The following is a 19,215-nucleotide window of genomic DNA, read 5'->3' as shown; positions in this document are numbered from 1 at the left end:
ACTTCCGTACCATTGATTCATTAATGTTGAATTCTCTCGCAGCTGCTCTATTCCCATGTTCTACTGCGTGACTGATAGCCTTGAGTTTGAAGTCCGTGTCGTAAGCGTGTCTCTTGACAGGAGCCATGTTGGGTCCTTATACACACACACTGTAATATTATGGTGAAGCACAGTATGTATTACTCCTGACGCTCCTGACTACGGTAGCCGTAATGCTGCTGCGGTGCGGCTTTGTAGTTTACCAAAGTCGTACTAAAACATTTTGACAGAGCGCCGTGTACCACACAAAACCGCTTGGAGGTCAGTAAACACAACCAGAATTAATCCATATATAAGGCGCTCCGGATTATAAGGCGCACTGTCGTTTTTTGAGAAAATTAAAGGCTTTTAAGTGCGCCTTATAGTGCGGAAAATACGGTAGCTTAAAATACAAACTAGACTGGATTACTTTTTTTGTAGCTGTGGACATAAAAACCGAATGTATTTGTCATATGTTTTACAAGTGGGTTGTAGAACGTGACCTTCAAGGCCTCTGGCTGACAGAACTTCATATAACCTTCACCTAAACACCTTCAAGGCCTTGGAACTGCACTATTCTGCCTTCACTGTCCTCTGCTACCTCCACCCAACTCAACCACCTGTCCCACACCACTAGGACCATTAAGAAAGCTGAGGTTGTCGGTACTTTGGTGGAAGAGACTTTTGCACTGCTCCCATGTCTCTGTTCGCTGTCTCTTTTTCTGTCTCTTCTCTCTCATACCGCTTTCTGTGTCTCTCTATCTCTATTTCAGTCTCTCTTGGGCCTGACCACATAATGACAGACCTGCTGTATATTAAAGGACCCTGCCCATGCGTCCTCGCCCGGTCACCTCCCTCTTCATGGGCCTTTATAAGTCATCTCATAAAGGAGGGGGCAACTACTTTCCAGGACCGTGCAAAAGCTTCTGGAAGGCTCGCCAGTTTGCAAACCTACCTATTCACCCCCAGAAGAGGATCTTCAGTCTAAACGCTAACCATGGACAACCATTCGTACAACTTCCCCTCGGACTGCACCCCGCTCACCAACTGTAAGTCGGCCCGTAAGCCGGCTGGATCCACCGTGGTGAACATGGACAACTCTGGAAAGAATCCTCCTCGGGACTATCTGGTCTGGTCACTGTGCAACACCTTGTACGTTAACTTCTGCTGCCTGGGATTCATGGCTCTCGTCTACTCCATCAAGGTGAGATCTTGTGCTTTTTTTTTGTTTATTGTTTGTGTCACACATAACTTGTAAGTTTCATTTTTCAAGACCATTTTGATGAATCAAGCAAGAAAGTAACTGATGTGTTAAAAGGAAGAGGATAGAATGACTGAAGCAATGACTGAAGGATTCTCTCTAGTGATGGGTTTTTCAGCCAAATCCAACAACACAAGGGTCAAGCTATTGTTCACTGTCCTGTAAAAATAGATTTATATGCCTCTTTGATATTAACTTAACTTAAAAAGTATTTCTAAATATTTTGCATTGCTAAATTCAGAGTCATACCATGAAAACAAGCAAAAATGTATCATGTGTTGCACCATGTAAACGCAAATGTTTCATACATTGTAGAGAGCTGTTATTGTTCGAGGTCAGATGGGAGACAGTAGAGAGTTGGTATACCCGTTACCACAGGAATGGGCTGTGGAGAAACAAGAATGTAAACCAAAACAAAAGCTTTTCCCACTTAAAGACAACTCAAAGACCCATGAAAATGCCATGTGCAAAAGCAGGATTGGACAAACTATACGACTACCTGAATAAAAAAGGTTTCTGAAAAACTCACCACAAAAGGGTGTGAATACCCTTTATTTAAGTCTTTAAAAAAAAAAATCTTTCATCTGTCTGTATAGGGCGCAACTCTGAATCACAGGCCCCGTATTGGCTCAGCACTCAAATTAAAGACAGTGACTGGCTGCTCGTCTGGGGAGTTAAAAATGGCGTAATTGGCATCTTCTTAATGGGCAAGTACTCATGGGAAATTAGAGAGCGCTCTGGAAAGACTCCGTTCCGAAATATACGGATACACTTAGAGGCAGCTCAAGGATTTCATATCACTCCACCCTTGCTCAGCCTTGAACCTGCGCTTGATGTGGAAAAACTGGGAATTATGGGACAAGCTGCGATGAACTGGCTGTAAACAAAGTCACGCCTGAACATTATGATACACATGTTCCTGCTTCCTCTCATGAATTACAGACCGTAAAGTAAAAGCTTTTGTGCTTCCAACAGTCTTGAAGCTATCATGAAAGATTAATTTTTAAGACTGACTTCTGTGTGTGTGTGTGTGTGTGTGTGTGTGTGTGTGTGCCTCTATGTAGGCCAGGGACCAGAAGACTCAAGGAAACCTGCAGCTGGCCCAGGAGTGTTCAGACAAGGCCAAGTGGTACAACATCCTGGCAGCCGGCTGGAACATGCTGATTCCACTTCTGGCTGTCGTCCTGCTCGTCCTCCTGCTCGTCCACCTGGGCACTTCAGAGGGCTCCTTCGACTTCTTCGGAGAGGACGGCTTCCAAAGCTTCATGAAACTGTTCAGCTGGTAGATAAAGGGAGTGAAATAACAATTATAATTATATTTGGTTGGATTAAGCAGATGAGGGCTGACATAATCGCTCCTAACAGTTTTTTGAGCCAATCTAAGCCAAGCGATAAAGGAAATCTACCTGAAAATCAGGACATGTGTGATGGGCCTGAATCTGCTTCGCATAAATTAATCCTAAATGGTGGGATAAAAAAAGTAAGACTCTGTTTGTGAATAACAAGAATGTCATCTTTGGGATGCACCAGTATTAATGCTGGTATCAAAAATCCCGGCATATAAAAGAATAAAACAGGACATTCAACTAGTATCAAAGAGTTACACCTATAAAGAAATATGGATAAAAGATAAAAGTAATGGTTTGGTGATCTAAAACTAATGGTACACGTTTATGTTGTTAAGTGAAAGCGACACAACGGTTTGATACTTTGATACTCCAGAACTAATCAGTATTTTTATTGTGAGTGCTGTTGGATATTAATATTGGTGCATTCCTAATAGTAATATCAGTGTTAAAAGGAATTCAGCCAGTCAGACACGGTCAGTAGAAATGGATTGATCAAAGACCGAACAGCCTGAAATGGAAAAGAGGGGATCAAACAGAGTGAAAAGGCTAAGAGATTAAACAAGCAGCTACTCTGGGTCATTTCGTTATTATTTATTGTATTTATGTTGAAAGGAAATTGTGATGACAGCTGAAATTATATTTAGTCAGGGTAGAAAGAGCAGAGAGAACAGAGGACTGTGGAGCCAAAGTATGAATGTCACGATGATGACAAAGGATAATCAACATTCACCTCCCATTGTCGCTTATTTGTCTTCTTTCAGCAGCTTTTTACATTTTGTGACAGCATACATCTGTTTTGGTTATTATTCATGTATTTCTAGTAGTATTTTGTTGTGTTAAGTGTTCTTATTTTACATCAACCTATTGCTGACAGTTTGTGAGTGAGCTAAATAAACCAGGTACTGTTAACTCAGTATTTCATTTAAAAACAAACAGCCTTTTTTTTTTCTCTTTCACATGATGCTTTTACTTACTTTATCAAAATATCGACAAACAATTTTCCAAAGTCTTGCTCTTTTTCAGATCCATCCTCAGCTAATGAGCACCAGGATGAAGAGATGTTCCTTCAGATGGCTGTTTCATTTTCACTGCTGCCCATACACCTGATTTTAATAAATCATTTTGGGTTTAGGTTTGATTCTGTGGTGGATCTGAGGGATTGGGCAAGGCATGGTTTTTTTCATCCCAGCTGTGAGCCTGCTGCTGTACCAACTATATACAGAACGTCCCGTTTTAGGAAACTGTTTGAGTGTGCCCTTGGTTGTAAGGCAGCGCCGCCCAGACTGACCACTACACAGGAGTAAGCAGCAATGTGGGACCCTGCAGAAGGACCAGATCATTTCCATTCTATCTGCTCTCAGTCTGAGGAATTGTTGCAGATGAAATGGCGCACGTTTTGTGAAAGACTTGCCAATTTATACTAGCCTTCTTCTGGATGGTTAGTGCCACAGGAAAGGTTCATCATCACAGATGTATGTTGTACTGCAAAACCACAGAACTAATGCTTATAAAGCAATTAAAACTGCCAGAGTTCAGGCTTCCAAAGGCACCAGATATTGCATGCTAGATCCCATAGATTTTTTTAAATAATACACCAGAAAATGCAAAACACTGCATTGGACAGAATTGCTTGTATTTTTATTATTAAATTAAAGGATTCAAAAACAATTTGACAGGTGGGCAGTCATGCAAATCAAGGAAGATGTGATTACAGAGGATTAATCATCATTTTACTTGCATGTTAAATACACATTCTGTGACCAAACCTGCTGCTCCACTTGTCCTCCCGTTCCTCGCCCCTCGTCTTTGATGACTTGGGTGTCCTGCTCCTCCAGACCTCCCATCATATTAGCAGCCTCTCCTTTGCTCGCAACGTTATATATACGCACCCAAATCACAGCCTCTAGCTTCCAACTAACTATTTCTTTCTCCTGTGGTCAGAGAGAAACGCTTACAGATGGCTGAGCCGTGGAGAATTACAGGCTAGGAGCTGGCACTGCGGAGGGAGGGGGCGCTAACTTCTCGCTGCTCTTTTTTGGGAGCTGTTCGCTACACAGCTGAGGCCTGAGGAAGCAGGAGGAAGACATGTAGAAAGGACATATACGCTTCATATGACACAAATCAGGTTCAACAAACCTTCCGACCTTAACTCAAACAGGCCTAACTTTAACCCTAACCTAAACTTAATCAGGAAAAGGAGTTTTAACAAATGTTCAAGCAGGTGGTTCACTTTTTGGTCTCATCAAGATACATTTTTATGATGTTAATGATAAATAAACAATCAACATTTTCAAGGATTGTGTTAATAATGTATAATTTAATGAAATTTAAACTAACATGTTTTTAAAACATCCTTTAAGGTGCAGTGTGTAGGATCTGGCGTCATCTAGCTGAGAGGTTACAGATTGCAACCGACTGCCACTCCTCAAACACAATGAATCTTAATTTCAGTGGATTTTACAATGCAGAAAAAAACCAATATTATATTTAATATCTACATAAAAGATCCTCCTAAATGCTACATGCTGTTCCTTTAGTTTCTTTAATTCTAACACTAACCAAATATTGTGTCACAATCCTTATTGATTTAATCTCAAGCACAATAAATCTTGGTAAAATGTCCTTTTCCATCACTTGGTTGTTATTAGTATACTAGTACTGAAACCAGCAAAAAGCACTTTTCTGACCAAACTTTGAACCATTCCAAAAACCACAATCAACACTATGATAACAGCCCTAAGCCCAAGCAATAGCATAAAAGCCCCCTGGAGGCTGCAACTTATATTGCACCCCACAGTACAGTGTTGAACGGAACAGACTGCTGACATTCTTTGAGCCTTACCTGTAACACCTATTAGATCATGACAGTGTATCTTGTGTACAAAGCTGAAACTGCACACAAGGTGGTGCAAGAGGAGAGTTCTTTGAGTATCCGAAGGGTTTATTAATGTGCTCAGTTAAAATCAATGGCCATCTACAAGCTAGACTTTGACATTCCCTATGAAAAAAGGGATATATTGACCTAATTGTGGCATTACAGCAAAGGTCATGGGGTCCTCAGAAATATATGAATTTATACTCTGAGGATCCAAAAACATCCAATAATGGCATTCTGGTCAGAACTGCCAGTTGGAAACATACAGACCTGCACAGACCTGCACATGTAAACACATGCATTAAAGCGTTCATCCACTTAAATATACTGTGCACACACACACACACACACACACACACACACACACACACACACACACACACACACACACACACACACACACACACACACACACACACACACACACACACACACACACACGGATGAACACAGACATTCTAATCTCTCCTCACAATAGTATCAAAGTTTGCTTTAAGGCCTTTGTTTAAACAGTTCCTGTTTAGATATGCTGACATTTACAACAGTGGATGATTCATGATCCCAGTACTTTTATATAATTTATATCAGATAGGTGATACCCAGTTAAATGCCACATAAATGGAGGCCAATCATCTTCTGTCTCAACAACCTGGGAAGATAGAATTCCTTGGAGCAGAAAATAGGAATTTAGGGCTGAGGTACTATTCTGATGGTAACGTTATTAGTGTTATAAGTAAATATCAAGCCCTAGACAGGTAAAATTCAGTATTGCTCACATGGGAAAAGCACATGAAACAAAGGAGAAATACGTATGATCGGATGAACAGCTGTTGAGATATGCAAGGACATAAACACATACAGACATACAGACATACAGACAGACTGACATGTACTGACAGAAAGGGCTTTCTTCATAGTTCAGTGCATTCTAAAATAGGTGTAATTTGATTTCTTCTAAAAATGGGTGTGTAGTATAATAGTTTAACCGGTTTCCCAGGATGGGTTTCCAAGCCCTTTGTCCCTGTGCTAAGGGCAAGTTAAGTTCAAATGAAACTTTATCATTAACCAACCTGCATCTTAACAATCTGGAAAAACAAACAGATATGGTCTACTGCCACTACTTTAATGCCAAATGTGAGCTTCCACAGTACTAAAATCTGAGATTTATTTTGTTTATACTATCTTGTTCCTGCCAAGTGGAGAGGAAAATGTCTGCACAGCATGTTTATGTGTACATCTAATAGAGCTGAACGGCCAGACTTACAAGCCCTTTGTTGCTTGCTGGACTTCAAAGAAAGGCACCAACACTGTTCTACATTAACACGCTTAAAATAACATATGATTTTAAGGACTATGTATAATACAAATGAATACATACATTTCAAAATCAGTTATGTATCATATTGGCAGCCTCTCAAAAACAGTGAAAAAAGCACAAAATGTTCTTATCAGATTTCTTAAGCCCAATAAAGTGCCAGAGCTTCTCTGTTGAGAATATGTGAGGTTACATAACCTTGGATAATGTTACTGTTAATATAAGCCTCTGTGTGAGAAAGACATTGATTAAAGACCAGTCATAAATTGTGAAGATAACAGCGGGGGAAAGAAACAAAGTACATTTTCTCAATTGCTTTACTTGAGTACAATTTCGAGGTTACTTTATTTCTTTACTTCATACTTTTACTTCCCTACATCTCACAGGAAAATGTTGTTCTTTTTACCCAACTTAATATATGTAATAACTTAAGTTAATAGTTACTTTGAAGGTTTAAATGAATGACACAGAATAGGATCAAGAAATGCATTTTTGTGTAATATTATGTAAGATAACACTTTTTTTTATTACAGAGGGAAAATTCACACACTGCCGTATATTTACGGTATGAAATATAAAGAAACTAAAATGAACCCCACTTTTATAATCCAGTAAATGACATGCATTATTCTGAAATGGACCATTCTGCATGATAAGTAGTCAACCTTTGCTTTAGGTAGTTTCAGTATATGTTGATGCTTGACCTCTTGTTCTTTTACTTATAAATAAAGTAGAAATGTTTAATGAAGGACTCTTAAAGTAAGTTATTTCTCCAGTGTCGTATTGCTACTTGTACTTAAGTAAAGAATCTGAGTACTTCTTCCACTTTGGTCTGTCACTAGTTTTCTGTAAATGGCCAGGCAGCAGAATTTTGAAAATAAGTAAGAAAACAATGTAGGGGAAACGCTTATTGTAAACAACAACAAAACATAAGAAACAAAAGCATAAATAACTGAAAGGTAACTCTTTGTGAATGCTTATCTACTGTATGTTGGTGTTCAGTTTCAGGCTTGATTCAACCCTCGGTTTTGTGCGTCCCCTTTCCCTGCCTGTCTCTTGCATAACTGACTACACCTTAGCCTGAAGCCATGCTCCCATTGGTTACAACCGGCACCAGTGACTTTGCTTGCTTCTCAAACAGACTGAATCATTGACTGTGAAGGACTACAAATAGAGATTCAACCACAAGTTGTATCATGTTTTCTTTCTTGCATATTCTGCAGCCAGCATATCTTGTATTTTTTTATTTTATTTTATTTTTTACAAAAAAGTCCCTTAAGTTAATGGAAAATCACATATTTATCATGAGTAGAAGTCCTGTAGGTTTGATTCAGGTATTGTGTAGGATAACGAATTGCTGTACGTGAGCTTTTATTATGTATTTATTTTATAACTAATTATCTAATAAGGTATAACCAATGCAGTTGTACTTCACACCAAAGATAAGGGGGTAAGTAGAGTTCCCCTTGTGGTTTTATATTAAAAATTAAGCAGATCCTTTTTGATAATGTACAGTAGGCGTCCTTGTGAGGATTTTTCTTTGATTGACATGATAGGCAGTCTACCTATCATGTCAATCACTCAAGCATCCAAATGCACAATTTATGTAACGCCTGGAGGAGCCTTGCGACCTTGAGTCAAAACGCCAGAACAGTCAGGCCTGTGTGATGTCGTGCAGAGAGAACTCCCTCAGCACCACCTCTCCTGCAGCACGCCCACATGCATATAATAGATTTACTAGCTCTCAAAACGGGCTGGGCGTTTCCTAACTCTGTAGGGCTTGAAGAGGAAGTTGTCCGTTGTCTCCGTTGATCCATCGAGCATCAGCAGATCACCAGAACCGGAGCCAGGAGCGACGATTAACCATCGACCTGGGTCAGCACAAAGCAGGACAGTCAACATGACCAGGTGAGGACTCGAACCCGTGTCCAAGGAGATCAAGGACAATAGAGTCAGTCAACGATCGCACCCACGCACATGACAGGCTGTTGACAAAATAACTATTAATTGATGGTCTCATTCATAAGACTGAAGCTGAAGTGGGCCTCAAGGAAGTGGATTTAAACATTTTGTATTATATTAACATGGGTGCATTGGTTATGCATTAACATTGCTTTCACTTTATTTGTACTTTTACTTGAGGAAGTTGTTGAATGCACACATGTGATCGAGCATATGTCTGGTGTGGTACTGCTGCTTCTGCTGAAGCAAATGTCCTGAATATTTCTCCCTCTTGGCCATGAGTAACAAAAAAGACATTGTAGCTGTTTTTTTTTTTTTTTTTTTTCTAACTTTCGGTCGTCAGCAGTGACCTTTACAAAGTCGGACTAAAAAGAAAGTTGGCAAAGTTCCCTTGACAAGTTTTCACTAGGAATAAAGTGCATTGTTTGACCCTTATTTTGGAGCAGTTTGTGTTCATTTACTCCATGTTTTTTGCAAAACAGATATTTTTCTCTTTCATGTGCAGATTTTAAACTTTTAAAGAGCAGTAAAAACTATTTAATTGACTTGTTATGTGCTTTTTATTTTATTCATGTGCACTTTTTAAATGAAGGCTTCGTCAAAGCAAAGGAATGCAGATGTTTGTGCACAGTCTGTCGATTAAGTCTACTTAAGATAAGATACGATAAGATAATCCTTACTTGTGTCCAGACTTCAGTTTACGTTTTAAAGCCTCTAGACCAGTGGTTTCCCTTGTAGTCCTGTCTAGTTCATTCCATATTGTTAAATAAACACTCAACAGTAAGCATACAATTACTAATCCTCCTGCACACATTCAAGAGGATTCTCAAATACCGTTCCTGCTTGAGGTGACATGTTTTATGGTGCATTGTCTCTAAAGATGTTGAAGCAGTTGATAAATGCATCAAGAGTTATTGTTATGTGGAGCTTCTTCCATTGTTTTTTCACATGTTTGTCCTTTAGGAGAGTTTTGACCTCTTCTTAGACACATGCATGTCCCATTATACTTGTAACATGAACAGTAAAGGAGGCACCGCCCTCTTTATCCTTACACTGTGTACACTGTCCACAAAGAATTCAGTCAAGCCTGAATATGTGCATCTGTATTTCTTCTAAGTTGAATTATGTGATTGCATAGACAATGGCAACTTTTTAAGCTGTATATGAAATGCAATTAGTAATAGCTTTAACTTCTTATAGCGCCAAAACAAACATTATGGGGCCCTCAGTGTGACCTTGGGACATGCCGACAGTCGCTGATAATACTTTCTTTGGTAGTGGACATCAGGAAGTTGTCAAACTTCCATCATGCAGCCCTGGTCAGAGTTGTCCTCTTATCTGTTACTCCTTCCTGATTTCTCGGAAATTGTATGAAGGGTTTTAACTTCTTTCTTGCATAAGACATTGCATAAGTTTCCACTGAGACCTCCCCCATACTTGGATGGGCCCCATTCTGGTTTTCATTAGGGCTGCTATGTGTTTCATCCCCCTATCCCTAACCAAGTCCAGCCTCCCTGCAGATGTTATCGCTATTATACCTCTGTGAGTAATGGTTTGTGAGTGTCCACACAAGGAGCAGGGCCCGCAGTAGAATGTCAACAAGGTCAACGAGGGGAGAGATTTGACCCATGAAATAGTCCAGATTCGCTAAAGGTTTGCATGAGAAACATTGTGTTGCACCAGAAATGCATGCTGTTTATTAATAATCCCGCACGATGAGTTTGAGGTTTCTGCAATATCATTGTTAACAAAAACACAGCAAGTAAATCTCTTAACCTACGCTTTCTCTTGGCGAGAGTTATGAGATGATTTATACCCCTCTCACATCTGTGTGGCTGGCTAAAAATGCAGCTGGAGCCAGCAGCCGCTTAGCTTATCTTAGTATAGAAACTAGGGAGAAACCAGCAGAGAAACCAGGAGGTTACTGGTTCCAGCCAAGAAATGGCAATGGTGAAACCACATATTTTTGGTTTTACATTTTACAATTTTGTGTGCAGTTTAAAAAAAAGAAGATAATGTGTTGATTAGTGAGCTTTAGAGGAGCTGTAAAGGTGGACTTCATTACCTAATAAAGCTGGAAAGTTTATTCAAGACAAGTTTCATGAATTCAAATATGTTGTTTTGGAGTTCTTGCTGTTTTTAAGTCTGAATGTGTGAACGTGAGTTGTTTGTCTCATAGTCCGATGATCTCACTATTACTATAACCAGATACTATAACAGGAGGTTTGATAGTGGATCCTATGCTGTGGTTTAGGCAATTACTTCATTTAAAGTTAAGTTGAAAGGGGAATAATCATTTATTAAACACCGACCCAACTCTCTGAGGTGCAGAAGAATCGCAGAAGAATTGCTGACTTGCATCAGTTATTGCTTTTTGAGCAGAGCCTTTTGTACATAACGCACTGTTATTTTGGAAAGGAACTGAGAATCATTCAAACATGAGGACGACCCAGTTCCCCCACAGCCCAAATCTGGACTCAATTATCAAGCGTTCCCAAACGTTCCTTTCTCTTACCACTGAATACCTCAAAGAACAATAAAGGAAACGAGGGAAGGAGTAGAGAATGGAAGGATAATGGAGAAGGAAGGAAGTAAAACCTAATGCTTTCAGCATGCAGACTAAAAAAACACTGTGAGGTGCTCTGTCAATAATAACATGATTTTATCATTAATCTGGTCTTTTATTACATTACATTACAGTCATTTAGCAGACGCTTTTATCCAAAGCGACTATTAGTCGTCCAAACATGTCTCACCACAGTGAGTTATTACATTTATTATTCAACATCTTGAAAAATACTTTTGCTGTCAACTAGTTTGTTTGGAAGACATCATTATAATAGTTAAAGTTGTCTCTTACCTGGGAATGAATTTACAGAGAATACAAGTAAAAGAACGTCCTGTTTTTTTACATGACATACATACTAACCGCTCACAGAAAAGAACGTCTGAACTTCACCCTGTAACAATCTTTTAGATGAACATTGCAACATTGTCTTTTTTCTTTTTGTCCTTGTTACCGTGCCCAGCATTTAGTTTTGAAATGTTTGCCTCTTGTACAATTTTCTGCAGTTTCTATTCCATTCAACAATCTTAATGTGCCACACGGGTGATGAACTATTTCAATCTGGAGCTGATTCGAGGGACCATGTGCTTTTTATTTCGTCATGTATTTAGTCAAGCATGTGACAGTGAAGGAAGTGAAAAGGGACAATTTCTAAAAGTTTGATCTTAAAATGAATGGAATGAAAATCAATAATCTAAGTTTCAGTGACCACTTTAGTTAATACAAAGACTTAGTCAGTTCCCACCCTAAAGTATTCAACACATCTTTCTCACTGTTAAACCTATGGTGTTGTTATTGCAGCTCCCTGAGGGGTTTTCATGCACGTGACTTAAACTGCGACAGAGGTTCCACTGTTTATAGCGTGACACTCCGTGGAGAGAGACAGTTATTTCAAAACATAATCTGGTACATGAAGTCCTGCCGGTTGTTCTATTCACACAGCTCAGAATTGCTTTGTAAAGATGACAGTGAGGTAACAGTTTGGTTTACAGCATTTCTCTGTGTGTAGTAACAACATAGTTGAATGCCAGCGTACCTTTAGTGTAATGACCGACATCATCTACGTGGTTACAGGTTGTGCAATCACTTCTGCAACGATGGACTTCAAACTTTGAAATAGCCTCAGGCTGGCATTCTGTCAAAACCTATAAAATGTGGAGCAAAAAAAGGACTTTTGTATGGAACATGTATAGACAGCATTGCAATAGGTTACAGTTGCCTTTCAGGCCTAAATGTAGACTATCTGCTCTTTCCTGTTTCATACAAATGTTGGTTTCAAGAACAGAACAAACACCAGCCAAACATCGTTGTTGATTCAATTTTTTATTTTTTTTCTGGCTCTGGATTACCAAAGTCATTGCTGATTTGCAACTCCATTATTTCAGGAGGAATGAGAAGATACAGCCTATTGTCATACTCATTAACCAATTACAACAACAATCTAATGATGTTACACTTCCATTATTTTGACTGGTTGCTTCAAAATCTATTTATTTAAAAAGAGCTTTATCATCCTGTTTTAATGTGTTACTCAATACTTCAAAATGCAATATCTGGCAATAAAAATAATGTTGTTATTTTAACATGTGCACTGTCAACACAAGAATCAGACTAATTGGTTGAAAACATATGCATATTTAGGGATATTATCATGAGATTATGAATTGTTTCCTCTCTGCAGATGTCTCATTAAAAAGTCGGAGGTGCAAGGCTTCATCGAGAGGTGTATGACTAGCGTGGGCACCCAGCCGCATCATGCCCGCAGCCTGGCCGAGGTGCTGGTGGAAGGGGACCACAGGGGCCACTACAGCCATGGACTCAACAGAATGGGTCAGTGGGCGCTGAAAATGTTTATCGTCTGCATGTTTGATTTAAAGGTGGTGGCAAAATTTATAGTGGTAAGGAAGAAAGAAGTTGGTAATTTGTGACATTTATGATGTTGGCAACAGGATCTGCTTTTCCACACTTCCCGTTCATTGTTCTTGTAAACAGCTGTGCAATGGATTCTGGTATCGCCTTTTTGCATTTTGAGAAACGAACCGTTGAGGTTGAGGTCTTGGCTACTCTGTGCATATCAGGGGAATCCAGCGCAACTTGCTGCCTCTGGAAACTCTCCAAAAACGTTTAAACTAACTGCTGTCGGCTTATTTTTCACCTCTAGTGTTTTCAAAAATGCATCACGGTGAACTATTTTTGTAGCATTTGGGGGAAAAAGTTAAGAAACCAGCTGCCATGTTGTTTCGGTTTAAAATCCTGAAGCAACAGCTCACTAGTGAAAGCATTCTGAGATAAACTTTCTTTTTTTAAACAAAGCGTTCGAGTCAATTTCTGACTGAGTACACATATTTAACCCTTGTAGAGAGCTGTGTGGAGACAATCCCCCAATCATAGATTTGCTCTAAATTCTGCATAGAGCTCCTTTTTATAAGCGAGAATATATTCGGCATTATACGCAAAATGAAAAACAGTTTTCACAAATGCTATTTTGCATCCTTAAGAGTTACATTTTATGCACTATAATATACCAGGAATCTATTTGAAAAAGATAGGTCTGCGTATTAAAACAAATCTCTCGGTCTGCCTTCCACTTTGGAGGTTTTTGTGTCTGTATTTAAATATGGTTGTCATTTGTGCTTTTTGTCTTTGTACCTTTTTTTTTGCCAGACATGTACGTAAAGGACGTCCAGACAGGAATCTGTGCCAAGGACGGTGAGCCGGTGGTGGAGAAGGAGAGTGCAGCCACAGCACTGGTGGATGGGAAGAACCTCCTGGGTCCTGTAGTGGGAAACTTCTGCATGAAACTGGCCATTAAGAAGGCAAAAGAGGCTGGCATCGGCTGGGTGGTGGCACATGGTGAGTCCGAGCATGCTGATAACAGTTGCCGTTATTGCTGGTAGATGAATGAGTGAAAAGTGTCAAAGGCCATAACTGCGGCACAGAGATATCAGATTAATTTGGATTAAGCCAAAGTTCACCTGCGTAATAAACATGTTTATGCGTTACGTTTTTGGCTCACTTAACAGTCAATTAATCGTGGGAGAAGAAAAAACTAATACCACTACAAAGTGTAGTAAGTTTAGAGAGAAAAATATACTTATTAAATAGGTTTTCGCTGTAAAATGACTTTTCATTAAAGAATAATTTTACTTCACTAAAGTGGTCTACAAATTTTGAGAATTAAAACAATGACTAAACATGTTTACTGTATGGCACTGTACTGTCTCAGGTTCCAACCATTACGGTATCGCTGGATACTATGCAATGCAAGCTCTGAAGGAAAACATGATTGTGAGTGAAAGGTTAATCTGCCTTTTTAATGAATTTAATTTAAACAAAATGTCTTTAATTAAATAATGGAGGTGAATGTGCTGTTTTTATCCCCAAATGGTTTTAAGTGTATGTCTAATAATAATCTGTCCATTACAGGGCATGTCGTTTACCAACACGTCCCCACTGGTGGTTCCCACACGTGGAAAAGAGGTAAAAATATTATATATACATATATACTACAATTAAAACTGTATTTCATGCCAGAAACAGCCTCTCTGTCTCACTCTAATACCGTCAACCTGCTCTTTGTAGTGCACTTTGGGCACCAACCCCATCAGCATGGCAGCTCCTGCTAAAGATGGAGACAGCTTTGTTCTGGATATGGCCACATCAGCAGTAGCACTTGGAAAGGTAAGACTAGGTTTATACTCATAAACCATCAAAGACATATCTAAAGTGAAAATAGATTTTTGCATTGGTTGGTCATGGCACAGGTCAGTTCTGAGTTTGAGTTATACAATAACTTGATTGATTTGGACATAAATGCATCACCAGTTTTTTCTGTAACTAGCTGGAGTTGCAGAAGCACAATCTTTGGAACCACTGAACAAATAAGCATTTAGGAGGCCCATTAAAATGTATACAAATGTATTTAATACTTTTAAAAGTCTAATGTCTCTATGTTTTCTTCAGGTGGAGCTCCATGAGCGGCGTGGAGACACCATCCCTGAGGGCTGGGGCTGTGACGCCCAGGGCAAGCTGACCACCGACCCTAAGAGAGTTCTTAGCGGAGGAGGACTGGTGCCCATTGGCGGAAATGAAGCCACAGGTCAGAAACCAGCTGATTAAAGTCTGGAGCATTTTATTTTGTCATTAAAATAAAATATTCATGTTATGTCTGCAGTTAGATTTTAGACATTTTTCTCACATTCAGCTGTTGAAATAATCCTCCTCCTCTTACCCTACACTCACGTATAATTTAACAATTAAGGAGGAATTTTACATTTTCTCATACAAACACTGCTGTAAAAATGGTACTTGGTGTTCCACTACTTTCACAGAAATTTGAAACCTGTGCTATCATTTACTTGCAAAACTTTGTCAAACTGAAGATCCCAGGGCCGACTCATATCAGGGGTTTCATTTTTGTCAGAGCACGTTTGAGCTCATCTCCCCAAAAAATTCCCCTTTAAGTTTACATATTTGTAGAGAGAGAGAGAGTGAGAGAGAGAGATTCTTGTATACACATTTTGACATATTTGTTTTCTACCATATGGCCCTCGTAGGTCTCAGTTTGAGTATGTAGGAGTGAAAAAAAGAAATGAATGAAGTTTGTGTGTCTGTGTCGTTGTCCTCAGGAGGGTACAAAGGCTATGGTCTGGGAATGATGGTGGAGGTTTTCTGTGGTATCTTGGCCGGTGCCGAGTACAGCAAACACATCCGCACGTGGAAAGTAACAGACCGTGTTGCCAACCTGGTACGTTATTTATCTATTTGTGGCTTGTGTTGTGTTTCAGCAAAACATATTTTTAAATGTATAACCCGGTTTTTAAAAATACTTGACCCCTTGTCTTATCATCAGTAAATTGAGAAATGGGTTGAAAATGATTTGCCCGTAACTCATAGCTGCATTTTTATATCTAAAGTGGATAATAATTCTTACTTGCACACAATTAAATGTTGTGAGGAGCCACATTTATCCATTTTAATGTGGACAGAACCTTTGTTGTTTTGCAGTTTCAAGTTTGGCTGCTAACAGTTATAATATATCCAACAGATTTGATAATGTAGATGGGTCATGTTCCGCTAGTCAAAGTGTCTAAACCACCTTGAGTTGAAGCTTGTGACTGAGCAGTTTCCCTAACAAACATCTTACTTTTGCAATTATTGCCACTTAATTAAGCAGCAGGATGATTAAGTAAACATCCCCATACTGCTGATTAAATACAATTCTTGACTTGATATTTGACAGAAATAGCTGTTTAAAAGGATAAACATTCAGTTAAAAACAGCCAAGAAATATGACATTCTTTTGAGACCCAGGTTTTGACGTGCAGAAACGCTGTCTTGGACAGCCGCTGTCATCTTAACGATCAGCACAATCAATGAGTCTGAAGCCAACAGTTTTATGTCAAATCGTGGCTGTCTTTACTCCTTGATTTGGGTCAGTTCACAATGTTCTCATTCCCGGTTTTTCTATTTTCAGGGTCAGTGTTTCGTGGCGATTAACCCAGAGAACTTTGCTCCCGGGTTCGGCGACAGGATGTCCGACCTTCTGTCCATCCATAGAGGGTTGGACCCTGTGAGTAGATCCTTCTGCTGCCATGTTAATACAGACTAATTAGTAGAAAAATATGAACATGATGTCAAATTTTTGCAACCCGCTTAGTCTTATTATTTTAAAAGAAAATGAAACAAAGCATGTTAATTGCTTTGAGATTTACTTGACGGTTGCTGTTGTTTGTCTCAGGCTGAATCTGGCAGTCCCGTTTTGACTGCTGGAGATCCAGAGAGGATAAACATGAAGAAGTGTGAGGAAATGGGCGGTATCCCCTACCACATCAATGTCATCAACTACATGGTAAAAGCTGCAAAATGAAGTGGTCATCTGAAACATTTAGAAAAATGAATTAATTCCAGCTTTGTGAACATATGGAGTGTATAGTGACTGAAAGATGTTATCTATCACTTCTCTTTTATATTTTTAACAAACCATTGTTTTGTCTAATACGCTTGTTCACTTTCTTGATGAGGAGATTGATACTACTCTCATATCTGTATCCTTAATATAAAGCTACGAGCAGCAACTGGTTAGCATTAAGAGCCGAACTGTTCCTCGGCCCGTCACATTAATTTCCTTGTCTGTCAACCTTAACAACAAGACTTTAAGAAGCTACTATGTGTCATCTCGCACAGAAATAGACTGTCACAAAATAGACTGTCACAAGACTAGTATGTTGATTTTATTGGCTGCTAGTTGTAGCTTTTAATTAACCGAAGAGAAGAGACTCAATCTTCTCCACCCACTCTCATTGAGGGAACAAGCGTATATCCCAAAATCCAACTAATGCTTGAAGGCTGACTCTACTCCATTTTTGATTTTTTTTCTTCTGCAGAACGAATGTGCCAAGAAAGTCAACGTCAGCCCTCTGCTGCCATGTGACAAAGTCATCTCCAATTAGCCGGTCAAGTCGAGATTCTCAGCGTTGGAAATCGGCAACTTATGCTCATGAAGTTCACATTCAGCAACTTGGGAATCGAACCTTGTTCGCGTACATTATACATGTTGACGTCTCAATTTTATTCATTTTAAAAGTTATTCCAAGTTTTAATAATAAAAAAATGTATAATAACCAACACTTTTGTACCATAACAAGGAAAATAGCGTGAAACAATTGCATCCAAATGTTAATTTGTCTTCATGATGCTTTAACTCTGACTGCAAAATGTAAGCATTCTTTGTCCAAAGTTTGAGAAAGAAAAGTTATAACCATTGTGGTTTGTTGTCACTAACTCAGCAGTTGGGTCATTCCCTGTTGGTGAGCTGTTTTACTTTGTTGCAGTTATAATGCAGTGCAAGTTTGTTACTGTGATGTAATCAGGCAACTGTATGATGCACAAGAACATTTTATTTGATACTGAATTCAAAAATGACCATGAGAATGTTTTGCTACTTTATAAAGTTCAAATCCCCTTTTTACTCTAACATCATTTACACACAATTCTTATGTGCCTTATTCAATAAAAGCCTTACAAACCCAAACTTTTTTTTCTGAAATGCCTCATGTAATTTATGGACATTCTCTGAAATATGTATCCATTAATGTATTGCTGTTATTATCATGTTTTCCTTCATTTAAATGTTTACGGTGACTTGCAAAAGTACCCACCCAAAGTATTCTTATATTGTTGCATTACTACCTGTAATTAAAGTGTTTGTTTTTTATTAATAATGAACCTACACAAACCTTAAAAAAGGTCAAATGAAAAAACTTGAAAAAACTGAAAGTGCTGTGTGCATATGTATTAATCTAAAGACAATATTTTTTCTTTACTTGATGCACTGGCTTTTTTCTGGCCACTTGGGCCCAGCTCTGTGGAGTTTACGGCTTAAACTGTTCCTGTGGACAGATACTCCATCTCTGCTGTGGAGCTTTCCAGCTCCCTCAGGGTTGTTTTTGCTCTCTTCATTGCCTCTCTGATTAATGCCCCCCTTGCCTGGTCGGTGAGTATTGGTCCTCTCTAAGTACATTATTCATTGTGCTCATTAGGAATCTCATCTCATTTTCGTCCGCTTATCCGGGGTCGGGTCGCGGGGGAGCAGCTCAAGCAGGGGGCCCCAGACTTCCCTTTCCCGGGCCACATTGACCAACTCTGACGGGGGATCCCGAGGCGTTCCCAGGCCAGTGTTGAGATATAATCTCTCCACCTAGTCCTGGGTCTTCCCCGAGGTCTCCTCCCCACTGGACGTGCCTGAAACACCTCCCAAGGAAGGCGCCCAGTGGGCATCCTTGCCAGATGCCCGAACCACCTCAGCTGACTCCTTTCTAAGTAAAGGAGCAGCGGCTCTAATCCGAGTTCCTCACGGATGGCTGAGCT

At 39.4% G+C, this 19,215-nt stretch overlaps 2 protein-coding genes across 2 annotated transcripts; both read left to right on the top strand.

Annotated features, from left to right (window-relative positions):
* Positions 1-1,015: 1,015 nt before the first annotated feature.
* On the top strand, positions 1,016-2,565 carry ifitm5 (interferon induced transmembrane protein 5). The gene is made up of 2 exons (XM_054620836.1): positions 1,016-1,222; positions 2,344-2,565. The coding sequence occupies exons 1-2, from the start codon at positions 1,016-1,018 to the stop codon at positions 2,563-2,565; spliced, it is 429 nt and encodes a 142-aa protein (XP_054476811.1).
* Positions 2,566-8,566: 6,001 nt separating this feature from the next.
* Positions 8,567-18,523, top strand: LOC129108360 (uncharacterized oxidoreductase YjmC-like). Its single transcript, XM_054620143.1, has 11 exons — positions 8,567-8,726; positions 13,028-13,176; positions 14,011-14,199; positions 14,573-14,634; positions 14,773-14,826; positions 14,929-15,027; positions 15,310-15,445; positions 15,975-16,093; positions 16,823-16,918; positions 17,087-17,197; positions 17,733-18,523. The coding sequence occupies exons 1-11, from the start codon at positions 8,719-8,721 to the stop codon at positions 17,796-17,798; spliced, it is 1,089 nt and encodes a 362-aa protein (XP_054476118.1). The 5' UTR covers positions 8,567-8,718; the 3' UTR covers positions 17,799-18,523.
* Positions 18,524-19,215: the final 692 nt, after the last annotated feature.

This window comes from Anoplopoma fimbria, chromosome 19 (assembly GCF_027596085.1).
Source record: "Anoplopoma fimbria isolate UVic2021 breed Golden Eagle Sablefish chromosome 19, Afim_UVic_2022, whole genome shotgun sequence".
Lineage (NCBI taxonomy): Eukaryota > Metazoa > Chordata > Actinopteri > Perciformes > Anoplopomatidae > Anoplopoma > Anoplopoma fimbria.
This window is presented reverse-complemented; position numbering and strand designations above follow the sequence as displayed.

Bases quoted from the DNA above. Each gene is read 5' to 3' on its own strand.
- LOC129108360 (XM_054620143.1), top strand. The intron at 16,094-16,822 runs GTACGTTATTTA...TTCTATTTTCAG, and splicing joins CAGACCGTGTTGCCAACCTG to GGTCAGTGTTTCGTGGCGAT. The intron at 16,919-17,086 runs GTGAGTAGATCC...TGTTTGTCTCAG, and splicing joins TCCATAGAGGGTTGGACCCT to GCTGAATCTGGCAGTCCCGT.
- ifitm5 (XM_054620836.1), top strand. From the start codon at position 1,016: ATGGACAACCATTCGTACAACTTCCCCTCGGACTGCACCCCGCTCACC. The intron at 1,223-2,343 runs GTGAGATCTTGT...GCCTCTATGTAG, and splicing joins CTCTCGTCTACTCCATCAAG to GCCAGGGACCAGAAGACTCA.